This window comes from Bombina bombina, chromosome 9, assembly GCF_027579735.1.
Source record: "Bombina bombina isolate aBomBom1 chromosome 9, aBomBom1.pri, whole genome shotgun sequence".
Classification (NCBI taxonomy): domain Eukaryota; kingdom Metazoa; phylum Chordata; class Amphibia; order Anura; family Bombinatoridae; genus Bombina; species Bombina bombina.
Genome location: NC_069507.1, coordinates 245,621,453 through 245,642,148, shown reverse-complemented (window position 1 = coordinate 245,642,148; position 20,696 = coordinate 245,621,453). Strand labels below are relative to the sequence as shown.

At 40.9% G+C, this 20,696-nt stretch overlaps 1 protein-coding gene across 1 annotated transcript in view; it reads left to right on the top strand.

Moving 5' to 3' along the window:
* Positions 1-20,696, top strand: part of SMC3 (structural maintenance of chromosomes 3) — a 241,735-nt gene that overhangs the window by 65,136 nt on the left and 155,903 nt on the right. Inside the window, exons 11-13 of the mRNA XM_053692998.1 lie at positions 6,022-6,235; positions 6,555-6,658; positions 19,261-19,360. Of these exons, the coding sequence (XP_053548973.1) occupies positions 6,022-6,235; positions 6,555-6,658; positions 19,261-19,360 (418 nt within the window). The remainder of the gene's footprint in view (positions 1-6,021; positions 6,236-6,554; positions 6,659-19,260; positions 19,361-20,696) is intronic.

The following is a 20,696-nucleotide window of genomic DNA, read 5'->3' as shown; positions in this document are numbered from 1 at the left end:
GTGGACTGATCACACTACAGAAGAAAGGAATTTATCAGGTAAGCATAAATTATGTTTTTTGTGGTTCCAAAGAAGGGAGGGCACGTTCCGGCCAATTCTGGACCTAAAGTGTTTAAACAAGTTTCTGAGTGTTCCATCGTTCAAAATGGAAATAATCAGATCTATTCTGCCCCTAGTTCAAGAGGAACAGTTCATGACAACCATAGACTTGAAGGACGCTTACCTTCATGTGCCAATCCACAGGGACCACTTCAAGTTCCTGAGATTTGCGTTTCTGCACCAATACTTCCAGTTTGTGGCCCTTCCCTTTGGTCTGGGGGCGCTACTTGCGGTGACCAGAGCCAGAGGCATTGCTGTGGCGCCCTATCTGGACAACATCCTAGTTCAGGCGCTGTCACTCAGTCTTGCAGAGGATCATTCGAGGTATCTTCTTTTTTTGCTCCAATCTCACAGTTGGAAGATCAACTCAGGAAAGAGTTCCCTGATTCCCAGAAACAGGGTGTAGTTCCTGGGTACGATAATAGACTCTTTGTCCATGAAAATTTTTCTCACAGACCATCTATGCAGGAAGATTGGGTCCTCTTGTCTTGCCCTTCAGTCCTCCTCAAGCCCCTTGGTGGCTCAGTGTATGGAGGTGATCGGACTCATGGTTTCTAGCATAGACATCATTCCATTTGCCAGGTTCAATCTCAGACCTCTTCAATTGTGCATGTTTAAACAGTGGAATGGCGATAATTCAGATCTATCACAGCAGATATCCACGGATGCTCGGATCTCCCTCTCGTGGTGGATCCGTCCGGAGCAACTGTCCATAGGGACATCCTTCTTGAGACCTTCCTGGGAGATTGTGACCACGGACGTGAATCTGGCAGGATGGGGATCTGTTTGGGGTGTCAGGATGGCACAAGGAAAATGGTCCCGGGAGGAGTCTCTCCTTACGATAAATATTCTAGAACTCCGAGCAATCTACAATGTTTTGAAGGCATGGCCTCTTCTGGGGTCGTTCAGCTTCATCATACTCAAGACCGACAGCATTACCTCGGTGGTTTACATCAACCACCAGGGGGGTACGAGGAACTCCCTAGCTATGAAGGAGGTGTCTCGGATCTTGGAGTGGGTGGAGTCCCACAGCTGCTCGCTCTCAGCGATTCACATTCCAGGTGTGGACAACTGGGAAGCAGACTTTCTCAGCAGGCAATCTTTCCATCCGGGGGAAAGGTCTCTTCACCCCGAAGTGTTTGCGGAGATTTGACTCAGGTGGGGAACGCCGGAGATAGACCTCATTGCGTCCAGGCTCAATTGCAAGCTACCCCGATACGGGTTGAGGTCCAGGGATCCCCAGGCAGAGCTAATAGATGCCGTGGGGGTTCAGCCTAGCTTACGTTTTTCCAACGTTACCACTTCTACCTCGTGTAGTGGCACGCATCAAACAGGAGCTAGCTTCGGCCATTCTGATTGCTCCATCATGGACGCAGAGGATGTGGTTTGCGGATCTGGTGGGGATGTCATCCTCTCCGCCGTGGAGGTTATCTTGTCGCTGGAATCTGCTGGAACAGGGCCCCTTTCAACATCAAAATCTCGATTCTCTGAGGCTGACTGCGTGGGGATTGAACGCCTAGTCTTGGCAAAAAGAAGCTTTTCGGAAAGTGTGATTGATACTCTCATTCAGGCAAGGAAGCCATTCACTCGTCGCATCTACCATAAGGTGTGGAGGACTTACTTGTCCTGGTGTGAGAAGCATGGATATCCTTGGCATAAGATGAAGTTATCCTGGATTCTGTCCTTTCTCCAAGACGGTTTGGAGAAGGGTCTTGCCGCTAGTTCATTAAAGGGACAGATTTCGGCATTGTCAGTCTTGTTGCTTAGGAGACTCGCTGAGCTCCCTGACATCCAATCCTTTGTTCAGGGTCTGTCTAGAATCAGGCCTGTCTTTAGACAGTCTGCTCCCCCATGGAGCTTAAACTTGGTCCTTAAAGTTTTGCAGGGGGTTCCATTTGAGCCTATGCATTCCATTGACATTAAGATTCTGTCCTGGAAGGTTCTCTTCCTATTGGCCATTGCATCGGCACTCAGAGTATCTGAACTGGCTGCCTTGCAATGTGAGCCGCCTTATCTGGTTTTTCATGCGGATAAGGCTGTGCTTCGCACTGGTTTGGGGTTTCTTCCCAAGGTGGTGTCTAACCGTAACATCAAATAGGAAATAGTGGTTCCTTCTTTGTGTCCTAACCCTTCTTCTTCTAAGGAGAGGTTACTTCATAATCTGGATGTGGTTCGTTCCCTGAAGTTCTGTCTTCAGGCTACGAAGGATTTCAGACAGTCTACATCTCTTTTTGTGGTGTATTCAGGGAAGCGCAAGGGGCAGAAAGCCACTTCTACTTCTTTGTCCTTTTGGTTGAGGTGCTTGATTCGCTTGGCCTATGAGACAGCGGGACATAAGCCTCCTCAGAGGATCACTGCTCATTCAACTAGAGCTGTGGCTTCTTCTTGGGTCTTCAAGAATGAGGCCTCTATGGAGCAAATTTGTAAGGCGGCTACTTGGTAATCCTTACATAGTTTTACAAATTTGACGTTTTTGCTTCTGCGGAATCTGTTTTTGGGGAAAAGGTTTTGCAGGCTGTGGTGCCCTCAGATTAGGGTCTGCCTTTTCCCTCCCAGTTTCATTCAGTGTCCTCTAGAGCTTGGGTATATGTTCCCAACCGTAATGAACTTAGCTGTGGACTATCCTCCCCTTTACATGGAAAACGGAAATTAAATTATCAAGCATAATTTATATCGAGGGGAGGAGAGTCCACGGCTCCCGCCTGTATCTCCGATGAGCGGACCTAAATTTTATTTATCTTCTGGCATTATTTATACCCTGATATTTCTCCAACTGTTCCTTATTCCCTCGGGAGAATGACTGGGAGGTGGGGGAGGTATTTAAGCCTTTGGCTGGGGTGTCTTTGCCTCCTCCTGGAGGCCAAGTTCTTAATTCCCAACAGTAATGAATGAAGCCGTGGACTCTCCTCCCCTCGATGGAAATTAAATTATCAGGTAAGCATCATTTATGTTTTTTAAAAACCGAGCACTAATTCTTGAAAATGTTAAAATTTACATTCACTTTAAAGATCCTGTTGCTCATGCATACATATTTGGGAATGTTTTGCACAGACATGTTATTATTTCTTCTATAAGGTACGACGAGTCCACGGATTCATCCTTTACTTTTGGGATATTATCCTCCTGCTAACAGGAAGTGGCAAAGAGCACCACAGCAGAGCTGTCTATATAGCTCCTCCCTTAGCTCCACCCCCAGTCATTCTCTTTGCCTACTCTAAGTACTAGGAAGGGTAAAGTGAAAGAGGTGATAAAATCTAGTGTCTCTGCGGCTGACTGCTTGGAGATTGAACGCTTGATTTTATCCAAGTCGGGTTTCTCTGAGTCGGTCATAGATACCTTGATTCAGGCTTGAAAGCCTGTCACTGGAGTAAGATCAGGATTCCTAGGATTTTGTCCTTTCTCCAAGAAGGATTGGAGAAGGGGCTATCAGCTAGTTCCTGTTCTTCAAGGGGTTCCGTTTGAACCTATGCATTCCATAGATATTAAGCTTCTATCTTGGAAAGTTCTGTTTTTAGTTGCTATCTCTTCGGCTCGAAGAGTTTCTGAACTATCTGCGTTGCAATGCGACTCGCCTTATCTTGTTTTCCATGCTGATAAGGTGGTTTTGCGTACCAAACCTGGATTCCTTCCTAAGGTTGTTACTAATAGGAATATCAATCAGGAAATTGTTGTTCCTCCTCTGTCTCCTAATCCTTCCTCTAAGGAGGAGCGTCTGTTGCACAGCTTGGACGTGGTTCGTTCTTTGAAGATTTACTTGCAAGCAACCAAAGATTTCCGTCAAACATCTTCTTTGTTTGTGGTCTATTCTGGAAAACGTAGAGGTCAAAAAGCTACGGCTACCTCTCTTTTTCTTTTTGGCTGAAAAGCATCATCCGTTTGGCATACGAGACTGCTGGACAGCAGCCTCCTGAAAGGATTACAGCTCGCTCTACTAGAGCGGTGGCTTCCACATAGGCTTTTAAAAATGATGCTTCTGTTGAACAGATTTGTAAGGCTGCGACGTGGTCTTCACTTCATACCTTTTCCAAATTTTAAAAATTTGATACTTTTGCTTCTTCGGAGGCTATTTTTGGGAGAAAGGTTCTTCAAGCAGTGGTGCCTTCTGTTTAACCATCTGTCTTGTCCCTCCCGTTCATCCGTGTCCTGTAGCTTTGGTATTGTATCCCACAAGTAAAGGATGAATCCGTGGACTCGTTGTACCTTATTGAAGAAAAGTAAATTTATGCTTACCTGATAAAATTAATTTCTTCTATGGTACGACGAGTCCACGGCCCGCCCTGTCATTTTAAGACAGATTATATTTTTTTATTTTAAACTTCAGTCACCACTGCACATTTTAGTTTCTCCTTTTTTCTTCCTGTACCTTCGGTCGAATGACTGGGGGGTGGAGCTAAGGGAGGAGCTATATAGACAGCTCTGCTGTGGTGCTCTTTGCCACTTCCTGTTAGCAGGAGGATAATATCCCACAAGTAAAGGATGAATCCGTGGACTCGTCGTACCATAGAAGAAATTAATTTATCAGGTAAGCATAAATTTACTCTTTTTTTTTTTTCTTCACCCCCAAAGCCATTAAAACATCTTTGTATAATATATGCTTACTCAGATCTATTATCAATTTCCTATTTGGCACTTTTAATAAAAAAGCAGGAGAGATACTCCTGAGAATTTCCATCTCAATTTCTAATACTGAAAAATGGTCAGAATTAGTTAACCAAACCATTACCCACCTGGATAGAGCAGTCATTCTTTACATTTAGTTTTAAAGACAGAGTGTACTCTTCATTCCCTATCTTCTATTTTTTGTTTTGTTTTTATATCTGTTAAAAGTATGCTGTTTTACTGTTTGCATTTTTAATAAAATACCTGAATATGTGTGTGTGTGGGGGGGTTGTGTTTTTTAGAAATCTAAAGTTCCCAATTTAGAATATTAAAATTCAGTCACCCGGATTAGTTGCTGGCATTGAATATGTTTAAGGCTACGCTTATTCTAGAATAGTGTTGATTTGAACAATATTAAAATTGATATTCACTTTTAGTTAAGGCCAGAAGTATATTAAATGCCAGATTAAAGGGAATGTTTTTGCATTGGAAAGGTGCTCTTCTGATTTATTTTTGATGCGTGCCATATTAGTGAAGATTTTGAAAGTAACTGCTGTACATAGAATTGTAACAGCTTTCTGCTATCTATAATGGGTGTTGAGCTTGAAAACATCACGAATTCTAATGTCCTATACAGTGTCCTCCACAGAAAATATTTCCTGCCGGGTGGGGGTACAAAACTTTGCAATATTAAATTATTTTATTATTTATAAATGTTACTTAAAGGGACATGAAACCCAAAAATTGTCTTTCATGATTCAGATAGAGAATACAATTTCAAAAAACTTTCTAATTTACTTCTATTATGTAATCTGTTTCTTTCTCTTTGAATCATTTGTTGAAGGAGCAATGCACTACTGGTTTCTAACTGAACACATGGGCGAGCCAATCACAATCAATATATATATGCAGGCACAAATCAACAGCTAGAACCTAGGTTCTCTGCTGCCCCTGAGCTTGCCTAGATAAACCTTTCAGCAAATGATAAGAGAAGGAAGCAAATTAAATAATAGAAGTAAATTGGAAAGTTGTTTAAAATTGTATTCTCTATCTGAATCATGAAAGAAAATGTTTTGGTTTCATGTCCCTTTTAAGTTATCAAACACAAATTAATTGCATCATTTAACATTAATTGATTTAATCATAATTTGTGCAACAAACTTTGAAAAAAATGTTTTAGCTACAGTATTTTTAGAGGAGTGTTGGCTTACATTTTACCCTGCTGGTCCGTACATTCATCTGGGTGGTGTGCCTGTTGACCCTGGGGAGAACACTGCTATAAGATAATGCGTATCAATTTTAAAATGTAACCTTTTCACTTAGGCTAGCCCAGGCAACACAGGAAAGGACAGATCTGTATGCCAAGCAAGGACGTGGAAGTCAATTTACATCTAAAGAAGAGCGTGATAAATGGATTAAAAAGGAACTGAAATCGTTAGACCAGGCCATAAATGACAAAAAGCGCCAGATTGCAGCCATTCACAAGGATTTAGAGGATACCGAAGCAAATAAGGAAAAGAATTTGGAACAGTATAGTGTAAGTTCATATGATTATGACTACACCTTCGATTACGAATGTATCTTAATTACTTAGCACTTACCGAGAAGTTAAATCAAGTAGCAAACCAGAAATAAAATATAAAATGTCATCAGTTCTGGAGAATCATATACTGGTGAGGTTAGGGGGGGTTACACCATGAACACTTTATTAATGATGATATATTAGGAACTTGTTTTAAGAAAAATTGTTGATAAAGGGTGTAGCTTGCAAATTATAACAAGATTATTTGGCTTTGTGCTTTCACTTTTTTTCTGTTGCAAATTAAATATTCTTTTTTTTTTTTTTTTTCCTTCAGAAATTGGATCAAGATCTTAATGAAGTAAAAGCACGAGTAGAAGAGCTAGACAAAAAATATTATGAAGTAAAAAACAAAAAAGACGAGCTGCAAAGCGAGAGAAAGTAAGATATAGAACTATATTTATTTATTTTTGTTGAAATTCAGAGGTTTATGTTTAAAGGTACAGTGTACACTAGATTGCATAAATGTTTTGTAGATGATCCAGTTATATAGCCTATATAGGTGTTTTATTTTTTGTTACAATGAATAGTTTTGCTTATTTTAAAATAACATTGTGCTGATTTTCAGACTCCTAACCAAGCCCCAACGTTTTAGAAGTTGATTTCTCCAACATAGGTGTGTCCGGTCCACGGCGTCATCCTTACTTGTGGGATATTCTCTTCCCCAACAGGAAATGGCAAAGAGCCCAGCAAAGCTGGTCACATGATCCCTCCTAGGCTCCGCCTTCCCCAGTCATTCTCTTTGCCGTTGTACAGGCAACATCTCCACGGAGATGGCTTAGAGTTTTTTGGTGTTTAAATGTAGTTTTTATTCTTCAATCAAGAGTTTGTTATTTTAAAATAGTGCTGGTATGTACTATTTACTCTGAAACAGGAAAGAGATGAAGATTTCTGTTTGTAAGAGGAAAATGATTTTAGCAACCGTTACTAAAATCGATGGCTGTTTCCACACAGGACTGTTGAGAGGAATTAACTTCAGTTGGGGGAAACAGTGAGCAGACTTTTGCTGCTTGAGGTATGACACATTTCTAACAAGACTCGGTAATGCTGGAAGCTGTCATTTTCCCTATGGGAACCGGTAAGCCATTTTCTTAGTTTAAGTAAAAGAATAAAGGGCTTCATTAGGGCTTAAAAAACTGGTAGACATTTTTCTGGGCTAAAACGATTACTTTACTAAGTATATTTGGCAGATTATTACTTTTAATAGTTGTTAAATCTTGGGGATTGTTTTAATAAAAACGGCAGGCACTGTATTGGACACCTTTTTCACTGGGGGCCTTTTCTAGTCATAGACAGAGCCTCATTTTCGCGCCTCTAATGCGCAGTTGTTTTTGGAAAGCATGGCATGCAGATGCATGTGTGAGGAGCTAAGAACCACTGAAAAAGCTTATAGAAGGCATCATTTGGTATCGTATTCCCCTCTGGGCTTGGTTGGGTCTCAGCAAAGCAGATACCTGGGACTGTATAGGGGTTAAATGTAAAAACGGCTCCGGTTCCGTTATTTTAAGGGTTAAAGCTTTCAAATTTGGTGTGCAATACTTTTAAGGCTTTAAGTTACTGTGGTGAAATTTTGGTGAAATTTGAACAATTCCTTCATACTTTTTCACATATTCAGTAATAAAGTGTGTTCAGTTTGAAATTTAAAGGGACCGTAACGGTTTTATTGTAAAACGTTTTTTGTGCTTTGTTGACAAGTTTAAGCCTGTTTAACATGTCTGGACCATCAGATAACGATGTTCTATATGTATGAAAGCCCATTTAAATATATGTGATATATTTGTGTCATAATGTCCAAACAAAGTAGGGATAATAATGCCATAGATATGATATTGCCCAAGATGATTCCTCTAATGAGGGGAGTAAGCATGGTACTGCATCATCCCCTTCTGTGTCTACACCAGTTTTGCCCACACAAGAGGCCCCTAGTACATCTAGTGCGCCAATACTTATTACCATACAACAATTAATGGCTGTAATGGATAATTCTATTGCATGCATTTTTTCCAAAATGCCTACTTATCAGAGAAAGCGTGATTGCTCTGTTTTAAACACTGAAGAGCAAGAGGACGCTGATGATATCTGTTCTGACATACCCTCACACCTATCTGAAGGGGCCAGGAGGGAGGTTTTGTCTGAGGGAGAAATTTCAGATTCAGGGAAAATTTCTCAACAAGCAGAACCTGATATTGTAACTTTTAAATTTAAATTTCAACATCTCCACGCACTACTTAAGGAGGTATTATCTACTCTGGATGATTGTGACAATTTGGTCATTCCAGAGAAATTAGGTAAGATGGACAAGTTCCTAGAGGTTCCGGTGCCCCCCGATGTTTTTCCTATACCCAAGCGGGTGGCGGACATAGTAAATAAGGAGTGGGAAAGGCCCGGCATACCTTTTGTCCTCCCCCTATATTTAAGAAATTAGTTCCTATAGTCGACCCCAGAAAGGACTTATAGCATACAGTCCCCAAGGTCGAGGGGGCGGTTTCTACTCTAAACAAACGCACTTCTATTCCTATAGAAGATAGTTGTGCTTTCAAGATCCTATGGATTAAAGGTTAGAGGGTTTGCTTAAAAAGATGTTTGTTCAGCAAGGTTACCTTCTACAACCAATTTCATGCATTGTTCCTGTCACTACAGCTGCGTGTTTCTGGTTCGAAGAACTAGAAAAGTCGCTCAATAAAGAATCTTCGTACGAGGAGGTTTTGGACAGAGTTCAAGCTCTTAAATTGGCTAACTCTTTTTTATTTTAGATGCCGCTTTGCAATTAGCTAGATTAGCGGCGAATAATTCAGGGTTTGCTATCGTGGCGCGCAGAGCGCTTTTGCTTAACATCCCTTTCAAGGGTAAAACACTGTTTGGCCCTGACTTGAAAGAGATTATTTCAGACATCACTGGGGGAAAGGGCCACGCCCTTCCTCTGGATAGGTCTTTTAAGGCTAAAAAGAAGCCAAATTTTCGTCCCTTTCGCAGAAACGGACCAGCCTCAAATTCTACACCCTCTAAGCTTCTCAAACCAAGCCAGCCTGGAGGCCGATGCAAGGCTGGAACAAGGGTAAGCAGGCCAAGTCACCTGCCACTGCTACCAAAACAGCATGAAGTGTTGGCCCCCGATCTGGGATGGATCTGGTGGGGAGCAGACTTTCTCTCTTTGCTCAGGCTGGGGCAAGAGATGTTCAGGATCCTTGGGCGCTAGAAATAGTTTCTCAAGGTTATCTCCTGGAATTCAGTGAACTACCCCCAAGGGGAAGGTTCCACGGGTCTCAGTTATCTTCGAACAGGCATTCTTACACTGTGTAGAAGACCTGTTAAGCATGGGAGTGATTCATCCTGTTCCATTAGGAGAACAAGGGATGGGTTTTTACTCCAACCTGTTCATAATTCCCAAAAAAGAGGGAACATTCAGACCTATTTTAGATCTCAAGATTCTAAACAAGTTTCTAAGGGTTTCATCATTCAAAATGGAAACCATTCGAACGATCCTTCCTACCATCCAGGAAGGTCAATTCATGACCACGGTGGACTTAAAGGATGCGTACCTACGTATTCCTATCCACAAGGAACATTTTCGGTCCCTAAGGTTCGCCTTTCTGGACAAGCATTACCTGTGGCACTTCCATTCGGATTAGCCACTGCTCCAAGGATTTTCACAAGGGTACTTAGGGTCCCTTCTAGCGGTGCTAAGACCAAGGGGCATTGCAGTAGTACCTTACTTGGACGACATCCTGATTCAAGTGTCGTCTCTGTCAAAAGCAAGGGCTCATACGGACATTGTCCTAGCCTTTCTCAGATCTCACAGGTGGAAAGTGAACATAGAAAAAAGTTCTCTGTCCCCGTCAACAAGAGTTCCCTCCTTGGGAACAATAATAGTTTCCTTAGAAATGAAGGTTTTTCTGACAGAGGCCAGAAAATCAAAACTTCTAAGCTCTTGTCAGGTACTTCATTCTGTTCTTCTTCCTTCCATAGCGCAGTCCATGGAAGTAATAGGTTTGATGGTTGCGGCAATGGACATAGTTCCTTTTGCACGAATTCATCTAAGACCATTGCACCTGTGCATGCTCAGACAGTGGAATGGGGATTATACAGACTTGTCTCCGACGATACAAGTAGATCAAATAACCAGAGATTCACTCCGTTGGTGGCTGACCCTGGACAACCTGTCACAGGGAATGAGCTTCCGCAGACCAGAGTAGGTCATTGTCACGACCGACGCCAGTCTGGTGGGCTGGGGCGCGGTCTGGGAACCCCTGAAAACTCAGGGTCTATGGTTTCGGGAAGACTCTCTTCTCCCGATAAACATAATGGAACTGAGAGCGATATTCAATGCTCTCAAGGCTTGGCCTCGACTAGCAAAGGCCAAATTCATAAGGTTTCAATCAGACATCATGACGACTGTTACATATATCAACCATCAGGGGGTAACAAGGAGTTCCCTGGCGATGGAGGAGCATCCGGGGGAGTGGGAACTCCATCTGGAAATCTTTGCCCAAATAACTCAATTATGGGGCATTCCAGACATGGTTCTGATGGCCTCTCGTCAGAACTTCATGGTCCCTTGTTACGGGTCCAAATCCAGGGATCCCAAGGCGACTCTATTGGATACAATAGTAGCACCTTGGATCTTCAACCTAGCTTATGTATTCCCACCGTTTCCTCTCATTCCCAGGCTGGTAGCCAGGATCAATCTGGAGAGGGCTTCGGTGACCTTGATAGTTCCTGTGTGGCCACGCAGGACTTGGTATGCAGACCTGGTGAATGTGTCATCGGCTCCACCATGGAAGCTACCTTTGAGACAGGACCTTCTTATTCAGGGTCCATTCGAACATCCGAATCTGGTTTTCCTCCAACTGACTGCTTGGAGTTTGAACGCTTGATTTTATCAAACCGTGGGTTTTCAGATTCTGTAATAGATACTCTTATTCAGGCTAGAAAGCCTGTAACTAGAAAAATTTACCATAATATATGGAAAAAATATATCTGTTGGTGTGAATCTAAAGGATTCCCATGGAACAAGATAAAAATTCCTAAGATTCTTTCCTTTCTACAAGAAGGTTTGGAGAAAGGATTTTCTGCGAGTTCTCTGAAGGGACAGATCTCTGCTTTATCTGTTTTACTTCACAAAAGGCTGGCAGCTGTGCCAGACGTTTAAGCGTTTGTTCAGGCTCTGGTTAGAATCAAGCCTGTTTACAGACCTTTGACTCTTCCCTGGAGTCTTAATCTAGTTCTTTCAGTTCTTCAAGGGGTTCCGTTTGAACCCTTACATTCCGTAGATATTAAGTTATTATCTTGGAAAGTTTTGTTTTAGGTTGCAATTTCTTCCGCTAGAAGAGTTTCTGAGTTATCTGCTCTGCAGTGTTCTCCGCCCTATCTGGTCCATGCAGATAAGGTGGTTTTACGTACTGAGCCTGGTTTTCTTCCGAAGGTTGTTTCCAACAAAAATATTAACCAGGAGATAGTTGTACCTTCTTTGTGTCCGAATCCAGTTTCATAGAAGGAACGTTTGTTACTCAATTTGGACGTTGTCCGTGCTCTAAAATTCTATTTAGATGCTACAAAGGATTTCAGACAAACATCTTCCTTGTTTGTTGTTTATTCTGGTAAAAGGAGAGGTCAAAAAGCAACTTCTACCTCTCTATCTTTTTGGCTTAAAAGCATCATCAGATTGGCTTATGAGACTGCCGGACGGCAGCCTCCTGAAAGAATCACAGCTCATTCCACTAGGGCCGTGGCTTCCACATGGGCCTTTAAGAACGAGGCTTCTGTTGATCAGATATGTAAGGCAGCGACTTGGTCTTCACTGCACACTTTTACCAAATTTTACAAATTTGATACTTTTGCTTCTTCTGAGGCTATTTTTGGGAGAAAGGTTTTGCAAACCGTGGTGCCTTCCATCTAGGTGACCTGATTTGCTCCCTCCCATCATCCGTGTCCTAAAGCTTTGGTATTGGTTCCCACAAGTAAGGATGACGCCGTGGACCGGACACACCTATGTTGGAGAAAACAGAATTTATGTTTACCTGATAAATTACTTTCTCCAACGGTGTGTCCGGTCCACGGCCCGCCCTGGTTTTTTTTTTTTTTTTTTTTTTTTTTTTAATATTTTTTTTGTGGTAAAGTTTCGTATACAAATAAGATATGTAAAACATTCCATAGTTGCCATCACGAGTAACATAGTGCAAGGTTCATCATATAGTAAAAATGCTGCAAAGTGTTAACAGTAATATAAACTGGTATAACAACAAAGTAAATAAGGTTAGAAAGATAAAAAAGTTTTGTAAGAACACGATACAGTCTTGCCTGTGCTGATTTAAGCCTCTCCTCTTATAAAAAGGGCCACTCTTGGACCCCTGACTAAGTGTGAGTTTTACCATGGTAGAGGGCTACAAACTATGTAGGAGATGACTCATGGATCTTATGCTATTTACCTCAGTTTTATTTATTTGTTAAAGTTATAGTAATTTTATATTTCTACATATTTAAATGCGAAACAATCAAACTATCCTGCTAAATTAGAAAAAAAAAGAAGGATAAATGTTGAATTCAGTTATGTAGCAGGGCATACTTATAGAGAGTTTGGGGGTGCGGTATAGATTAGAGAAACCGCTTATTTAGTCCTCCTACTACAGGAGGCACATTAAGTAAAAAAGGGAGGGGGGGGGGGGAGGAGGTGGCAATTCAAGTTTAATGGTCTAGGTGGAAGACTCGTGAGTGCATAAATTGTCAGCTGTTATATGAGATAGTTAGCTGATTATATACTGGATTGTGATTGCACTCAATTTAGAGAGGTCTAAGGACTGAACTACACCAATTGTAATGGGTAACATGAGTCGCGGAGGGTATTATGGCTAGGAGATAGTAGGGCTTTGGCAGGTCCAGCCCGCGCTAGACATCTAAGGGGCGTTTTGATACAAGACTGCATGTCCCATTTTAGTACCTGTAGGAATAGAAAATGAGCTGTGGTGCCAATATTTAATTGTTTTAATCCTCCTGCTAAGGGATGCTTATTATGTGGGGTGGGGGGGTAGGAGGTGATGAGTTGCATATGTTAAGCAGATAAGATGTCTAACTATCTTCCGTGTGCACCAAATATTTATACATGTAAGAGAGTTTGGTTAGGACAGCTAATACAATATCAATAATTCAATTCAAACTGATAAGTATGTACCAGAGGATCCCATGTCCCCTAACACAAAACTAGGTTGACATGCACAACATAACCGACAACTTTAACCAAACTTGTGAGTGTAAAGTATAGAGATAAAAGAGTTGGCTGAATTAAGTGCACTGTCCATTGACTCATGAAACAACATATGCAGTCAACTTAGCCTACTTCATGATAGGACAAGCACAGCGTTAACATAATGTCATCTTCGCTACAGAGACACAATAACATAGCATGTAAAGGATCGTGTACAGTCCATAGGGTCACTTTAGCAGTATTGTATATAAATAAACGATAATATTGAGGGAACACCATGACAGTAAAGGGATATAGCTATTAAATACAATGTAACACCTATATTTCTAGACATTAACTGTGGAGGCGCAGTCCCGGCCGCTGACTACGCCTGTACCACCAAGGTAAAGAGAATAGAGCATTGAAAACAGTTGTACTTATATACAGGTGTCCATCACTAAAAATATTATCAGGCATTTAGTTTATGAAGATACATCATGGCAAACTGTAGGACTTCAAATTATTAAGTGACCAAGGGGGCCCTAGATACTTCATCATATAGAGCTCAGATAGACATACAGGATACGATATAAAATAGCATATGCTGAGCCTTGCAGGCAGATTAGGGGGAGAATAATAAGCATCTCCTGCGTAAACTGTACCACATCAGCCCTAAAGTAACCAACTAAAATAGCAAAGAGTTGAGCTAAGGACAGTTAGACTATGTAGCAGCGTAGGCTAGGACACTCTAGTGTAAAGCTTTACTGGCACCATAGTGGTATAAATAAAAATTTCAACCTCCTTGTGTTGCATGCAATGGAAGCATCAGATTTCAAATTGAGCTGTAAATATGTATAATCTATGGGGGATGGAGCAATGCTTGCTTAATCTAAAAAGTACAGAAACACGGTGTGAGGTTTAAATATAACAAAATAGCAGTAAATTGAGAATGGGCGTTATAAACATACCTTTGTCATTGATTATACTGTAAGAAAACATAGTAAAGAAAACAAAAAAACATCAGTACAGGGAGTTAATATAAGACTAATCAGGGTATGCTGGACACAACATATATCACATTAGATCGCTACCATGACGGGCATTTAATATACAGTGTCCATCGAAATTAGTCAATATGAATAGAGGGCAATACCTGTAGCAAACTTTTAGATCTATTGCAAGTGCCTCCAAAACTGTTACACGAAGCACACTTCACTATGCAAGTTATGGGCCATAACAAGAAACTAGAAGGTTATACCGGCCCATACAGAAAATTTGCAACCTCATTTTAGCCAACTCCACAGCGGCTCTTTTTCCTCTCAAACTCTCGCTGCAAACTGATAAGTCTGGTACTCTGTGGGCTATCATAGTCCAGAATCAGCAAGCTTGCCTCTGGCTGTTGTTTCTCAGACGCAAGTACAGGTCTGGCGCCCTCCGCTGCAGGATCCTCCACAGGCTGGTCAGGGTATGCGGTATGGAGTCGGATCAATTCAATGCTGCAAATGTCCAGGGGCTCGCAGTCAGTCTCCCCCGGAGTGCAAGGCGTCTGCATCCCATCGCCATACCGCATGGCAAGTTCCGATACCGCACTAGGACATAAGGGAGACCCGGATGAGCAGAGGCTCTCAAAGGCAAGCGGGAGGCAGAGAGCGCGCTGTGTCGCATTCTTCCAGCTGTGAGCTCGAATTTCCCTGAGCGCCTCAGTAATGTAAGGCGGAGCCTCCGCCCTAGATTTGAAGGTATCGGTAGTTGTGCTCTGAATGGTGTCTCTCTTTCCACAGATTTCTTGTCCATGAGCCAGAGTAGGGGTAACATGCATAGAGGCTATTGAAGTAAAAACCTTGGGTAGCTGAGTCTCTAGGAGCCGGTGGGTGGCCTCAATATAGCCCAAAGCTATTAGCTCCCAGTCCTCCGTTTCCGCCATTTTGTATGGATAGATGTACCTTGCTTACTTCGTCCTGCAGAAAAGCCAACAGAACGACTGATGCTATGTCCTCTAAGGTTGTACTGGCAGGCCAGTTCAACAAGCTAGATGCAAAGAGTAGTAGTAGTAGTTATACAGCTCGGATAAGCAGCCTTACCCCAGCGCTATCAAATTTTCAGCAGCTACGCCATTAGACTGTGCCTCCAGGGCCACGCTGCAAATCGGGGCTAAATTAGGTTTTTAGGCGCCTAGGTTGAAGTAGTAAGGTGCTTCATGAAGGAGGTATGCAGATGTGTTCAATCATGCTGGATTATCATATCGTAGATCATGGTTTAACCCCAAAATTTAGAATTTAGAGTCAGAGCTCTCATAACATGCGACCAGCCATTTAGGTAGTTGGCTCCTCCCCCCGCCCTGGTTTTTTAATCAGGTCTGATGATTTATTTTCTTTAACTACAGTCACCACGGTATCATATGATTTCTCCTATGCAAATATTCCTCCTTTACGTCGGTCGAATGACTGGGGAAGGCGGAGCCTAGGAGGGATCATGTGACCAGCTTTGCTGGGCTCTTTGCCATTTCCTGTTGGGGAAGAGAATATCCCACAAGTAAGGATGACGCCGTGGACCGGACACACCGTTGGAGAAAGTAATTTATCAGGTAAACATAAATTCTGTTTATCTACCTACTCCAGCTTGCTCTTGTTTGTGTAAAGGGTCTTTTCGTATGCAGTGGGGGGGGTGTCTGCTATTTTTGCTTTCCAGACCATTTCAGTGGGTGTCCCAGCCTAACCTTTTCAACAGTGCGAAACTGTGAGCTTCTAGATAAGTTTTTAACCGGTTTTATACTGGAGTTTTTAGATCAGTGTCTGTGCATATTATTCTTTATAGTAGTGTCTATTACATGCAGCTATATGTAAATTGGTATATACTGCCCCTTTTAGTCTTTAATTCCTGAGTTGCTTTAGAAGTTATGATTATAATTATTTATTGCTGGATCCCTTGAGTGCTAACGACGGCTCTGAGCCATCGCAAATTTTCTCAGTTAGGTGCTAATGACGGCTCAGAGCAGTCACTAGCACTCACCCACCTTGAGGGCAATCTGGGGGCTCTTACCCCGGCAATCTGGCCTGAATAGTGGGAGGCATCGCCCAGGCTTCCCGTTTCGCGTGGTGATGTCATGTGCGATGACGTCATTGCGCAACTTTATTTAAAATAGACAAATATAGGGAGATGGGGGGGCATGCTGCTTAGAAGCCTGTATCTCAGGCATCTAAGCAGCTACAGACTCCTAAGTTACAGTTGGAAAGGTAATCGCCTAACCTTTCCAATGGTATAAGTCTTAAGGATCTGGGGGGAAAAGTTATTTATATTTTTTTTAAAAAAGTTAAAAAAAAAAAAAAAAAAAGCTCAAAACCAGCTTAGTACCCAGGTGTGAAATGGCTTATCAGCCAAATGGTTCAAAGGTAGTGACAAAAAAAAAATTGTATTGTTGATTTTTTTATTTTAAAGTCAATACTAAAGTGTTTGTGATTCATATAGAGCATGCAATTTTAAGAGCTTTTTAAATGTACTTCTCATATCAAATCTACTTCTCTTAGTTAACTTTGAGTCATACCTAGGTGGGCTCAGGAGAACCAGTGCACTGCTGAGAGCTGGCTGGTGATTGGTGGCTACACACAAGCCTCTTGCCATTGGCTCACCATATGTGTTCAGCTAGCTGCCAGCCACAAGGCAGAACATGCGGTAATCTGAGATGTCAACACTGGAAATGCAGAATGTCTGCAGAAAGAAAGGGACACATGCTGGAACTGTTAGCACTTTCACAGTGCTGCTCCACATCAGGCTGTTCTTTTCAATCAATGCTGTGCTCTGGCTGCATTGTATAATTTTTCCTTAACACAGTGCAGTCAGAGCAAAATGTTTGAAGAGAACAGTCAAATACGGAGCAGTGCTGCAAAGCAGCAGCACATTGGTGACTGCCTTTTTTTTTTTTTCTCTTTTTTTTTTTTTTTTTTTTTTTTTTTTTTTTTAAACCTGTCCCTCCTAACCTTTCCCAGTCTACAAAGCTGTGACTTCTGAATGTAAGGTGTTCTTGTGAGTAATGCACTTTTTTTTTATAATTATGTGATGTTAGATCAAGAGCAAAGGAAACACATTTATTCTAGACTTTTTCAACTGCTGTAATATATTATGAAACTTTTAAAAATTGTTTTATTCTTCAGTTAATTAACACATTGCAATTGAGCTGGTTCTTTAGTGTAACTGCCTAATTTAAAATTGAATTTAGTTTCAAAATGACCTGCAGAAACAATTTCACTAAAAAAAAAAAAATCTCATTGCAGAAAGTGAAAAAGTTCTGCCTCTGGGGCTGCCAGTATTGTATTGCTACTCTGGAGGTGATGTTTTAGCAAGCAGTAGTGTAATAATAAAATGCCCTAATCATTTTAGTATTTCTGTTTGCACTTTAAGGCCTCTTTTAAAGAGTGATGGTAAAAGCCTATATATGTTTAAAGGGACACTAAACACAATTTTTTTTCTTTCATGATTCAGATTGAGCATGCAATTTTAAGCAACTTTCTAATTTACTCCTATTAATTTTTATTCATTCTCTTGCTATCTTTATTTGAAAAAGAAGGCATCTAAGCTAAAGCCAGACACGTTTTGGTTCAGTACACTGGACAGCACTTGTTAAATTGTGGGTGCATTTAGCCACCAATCAGCAAGCACAACCCAGGTTGTGAACCAAAAATGGGCCAGCTTCTAAACTTACATTCTTGATTTTCAAATAAAGATAGCAAGAGAATGAAGAAAATTTGATAATACGAGTAAATTAGAAAGTTGCTTAAAATTGCTGCTCTATCTGAATCATAAAAGAAACCATTTGGGTTCAGTGTCCTTTTTCATTTAGATGATGAATAGGGGAAGTGCTGTAAAAGTGTTACATAGTATTGTTTGACCAACTTTTTTTTATTATAAAAGGTATAAAAAAAAATCTGACAGTGCTATAGATCATTGTATTGTTTTTAAACTGTTAAGATCAAACTTAACATTAACATAACATATACGATTTTATACAGTTATTGGTTCATTATTGTAATCTAAAGGTTTACTAAATCTACAAATACATCTACAGTTTAAATGAGTAATGTGTTAACAGATTGATATTTTACTCTTGCTGGAAATGTGTTTTAGTCATTTGTGTGATACTTTCCTGTCTTCTGTAAGACTGGGGTGTGGACACACAATAGTAGGTTCTAAACTTAAACGTTTTAAACATTTGCAAGGCCACTAGATGGCAGCCGTGTTTACTGTCATGTAGTGACACATGCTTGATAGCTGCCTAGGAATTCTCGTCAACAAAAATACCATGAGAACAAAACCAAATTTGATAATAGAAATGGATAGTTTGATAAAGGAAAAGTGAGCTCTTCTTTTTTTTTTTTTTTTTTTTTTAATCTTTAAAGAATTTATTTTTTAATTTTATGTGCCTCTAGTCGGTGACTCTCCCAACATTGAGATCCTTTTTTTTGGAAATATGATTTACACCTTGCGGTAATCTTCTCCAATGCTCAAAAATATTTTATTGCTCTTTCACTTATTATGGTTACGGTGTGTGTGTACATAGATTTTTATATTATCAATTTATATTGTGTGCATTTTAGAAACTGTTGCATCGAAGCATCGTGACTCAAGAGCCCACACATTCATAAAGTGTTTATCATATTCATTTTTGACTACTCTGTTTTACTTCTTTAGGCCTTTAGTGTATTTAGATAGGGTTAAAAATGATATATTTAGCAGTAACTAATAATTTCTATATCCACAAACACAGCCCTCCTTGTGCCTTATTCTTATTTCATTAACTCTTGTTTTTCTTCAGTTATTTATGGAGAGAGGAGAATGCTGAACAACAAGCACTTGCAGCCAAGAGAGAAGATTTGGAAAAAAAGCAACAACTTCTCAGAGCAGCAACTGGAAAGGTAACTTGTGCTTAAAAAGGGACATTAAACACAAATTGCATAACAATTTACCTTCATATCTGAATAATGCAACTTTATTTCTCTTGTAAGGTGTATCCAGTCCACGGATCATCCATTACTTGTGGGATATTCTCCTTCCCAACATTAAGTTGCAAGAGGATCACCCACAGCAGAGCTGCTATATAGCTCCTCCCCTAACTGCCATATCCAGTCATTCTCTTGCAACCCTCAACAAGCATGGAGGTAGTAAGGAAAGTGGTGAAATGTAGCTGTTACCTTGCTTCAATCAAAAGTTTGTTATTGTTAAATGGTACTGTTGTACTATTTTGTCCCAGGCAGAAAAATAGAAGAATCTGCCTGTGATTTCTATGATCTTAGCAGGTTGTAACTAAGATCCATTGCTGTTCTCACACATGACTGAAGAGAGAGGTAACTTCAGCGGGGGAATGGCGTGCAGGTTATCCTGCTATGAGGTATGTGCAGTTAAGATTTTCTCTTGTAAGGTGTATCCAGTCCACGGATCATCCATTACTTGTGGGATATTCTCCTTCCCAATAGGAAGTTGCAAGAGGATCACCCACAGCAGAGCTGCTATATAGCTCCTCCCCTCACTGCCATATCCAGTCATTCTCTTGCAACTCTCAACAAAGATGGAGGTAGTAAGAGGAGACTGGTGTATTATAGTTAGTTTTTTAACTTCAATCAAAAGTTTGTTATTTTTAAATGGTACCGGAGTGTACTATTTTATCTCAGGCAGCATTAGAAGAAGAATCTGCCTGCGGTTTCTATGATCTTAGCAGAAGTAACTAAGATCCACTGCCGTTCTCACATATTCTGAGGAGTGAGGTAACTTAAGAGGGGGAATGGCGTGCAGGTTATCCTGCAATAAGGTATGTGCAGTTAACATATTTCTAGGGATGGAATTTGCTAGAAAAATGCTGCTGATACCGGCTTAATGTAAGTTAAGCCTAAATACAGTGATTTAATAGCGACTGGTATCAGGCTTATTACCAGAGATACATACTCTTATAAAAGTGCAATATAAAACGTTTGCTGGCATGTTTAATCGTTTTTATATATGCTTGGTGATAAAACTTATTGGGGCCTAGTTTTTTTCCACATGGCTGGCTTGCTTTTTGCCTAGAAACAGTTTCCTGAGGCTTTCCACTGTTGTAATATGAGTGGGAGGGGCCTATTTTAGCGTTTTTCTGCACTGCTAAAATTACCGACAGAGACACTCAACTTCCCTCTGCATGATACAGGACATCTCTGAAGGGCTCAAAAGGCTTCAAAAGTCGTGTTTGAGGAGGTAACAACCACAGTAGACCTGTGGCAG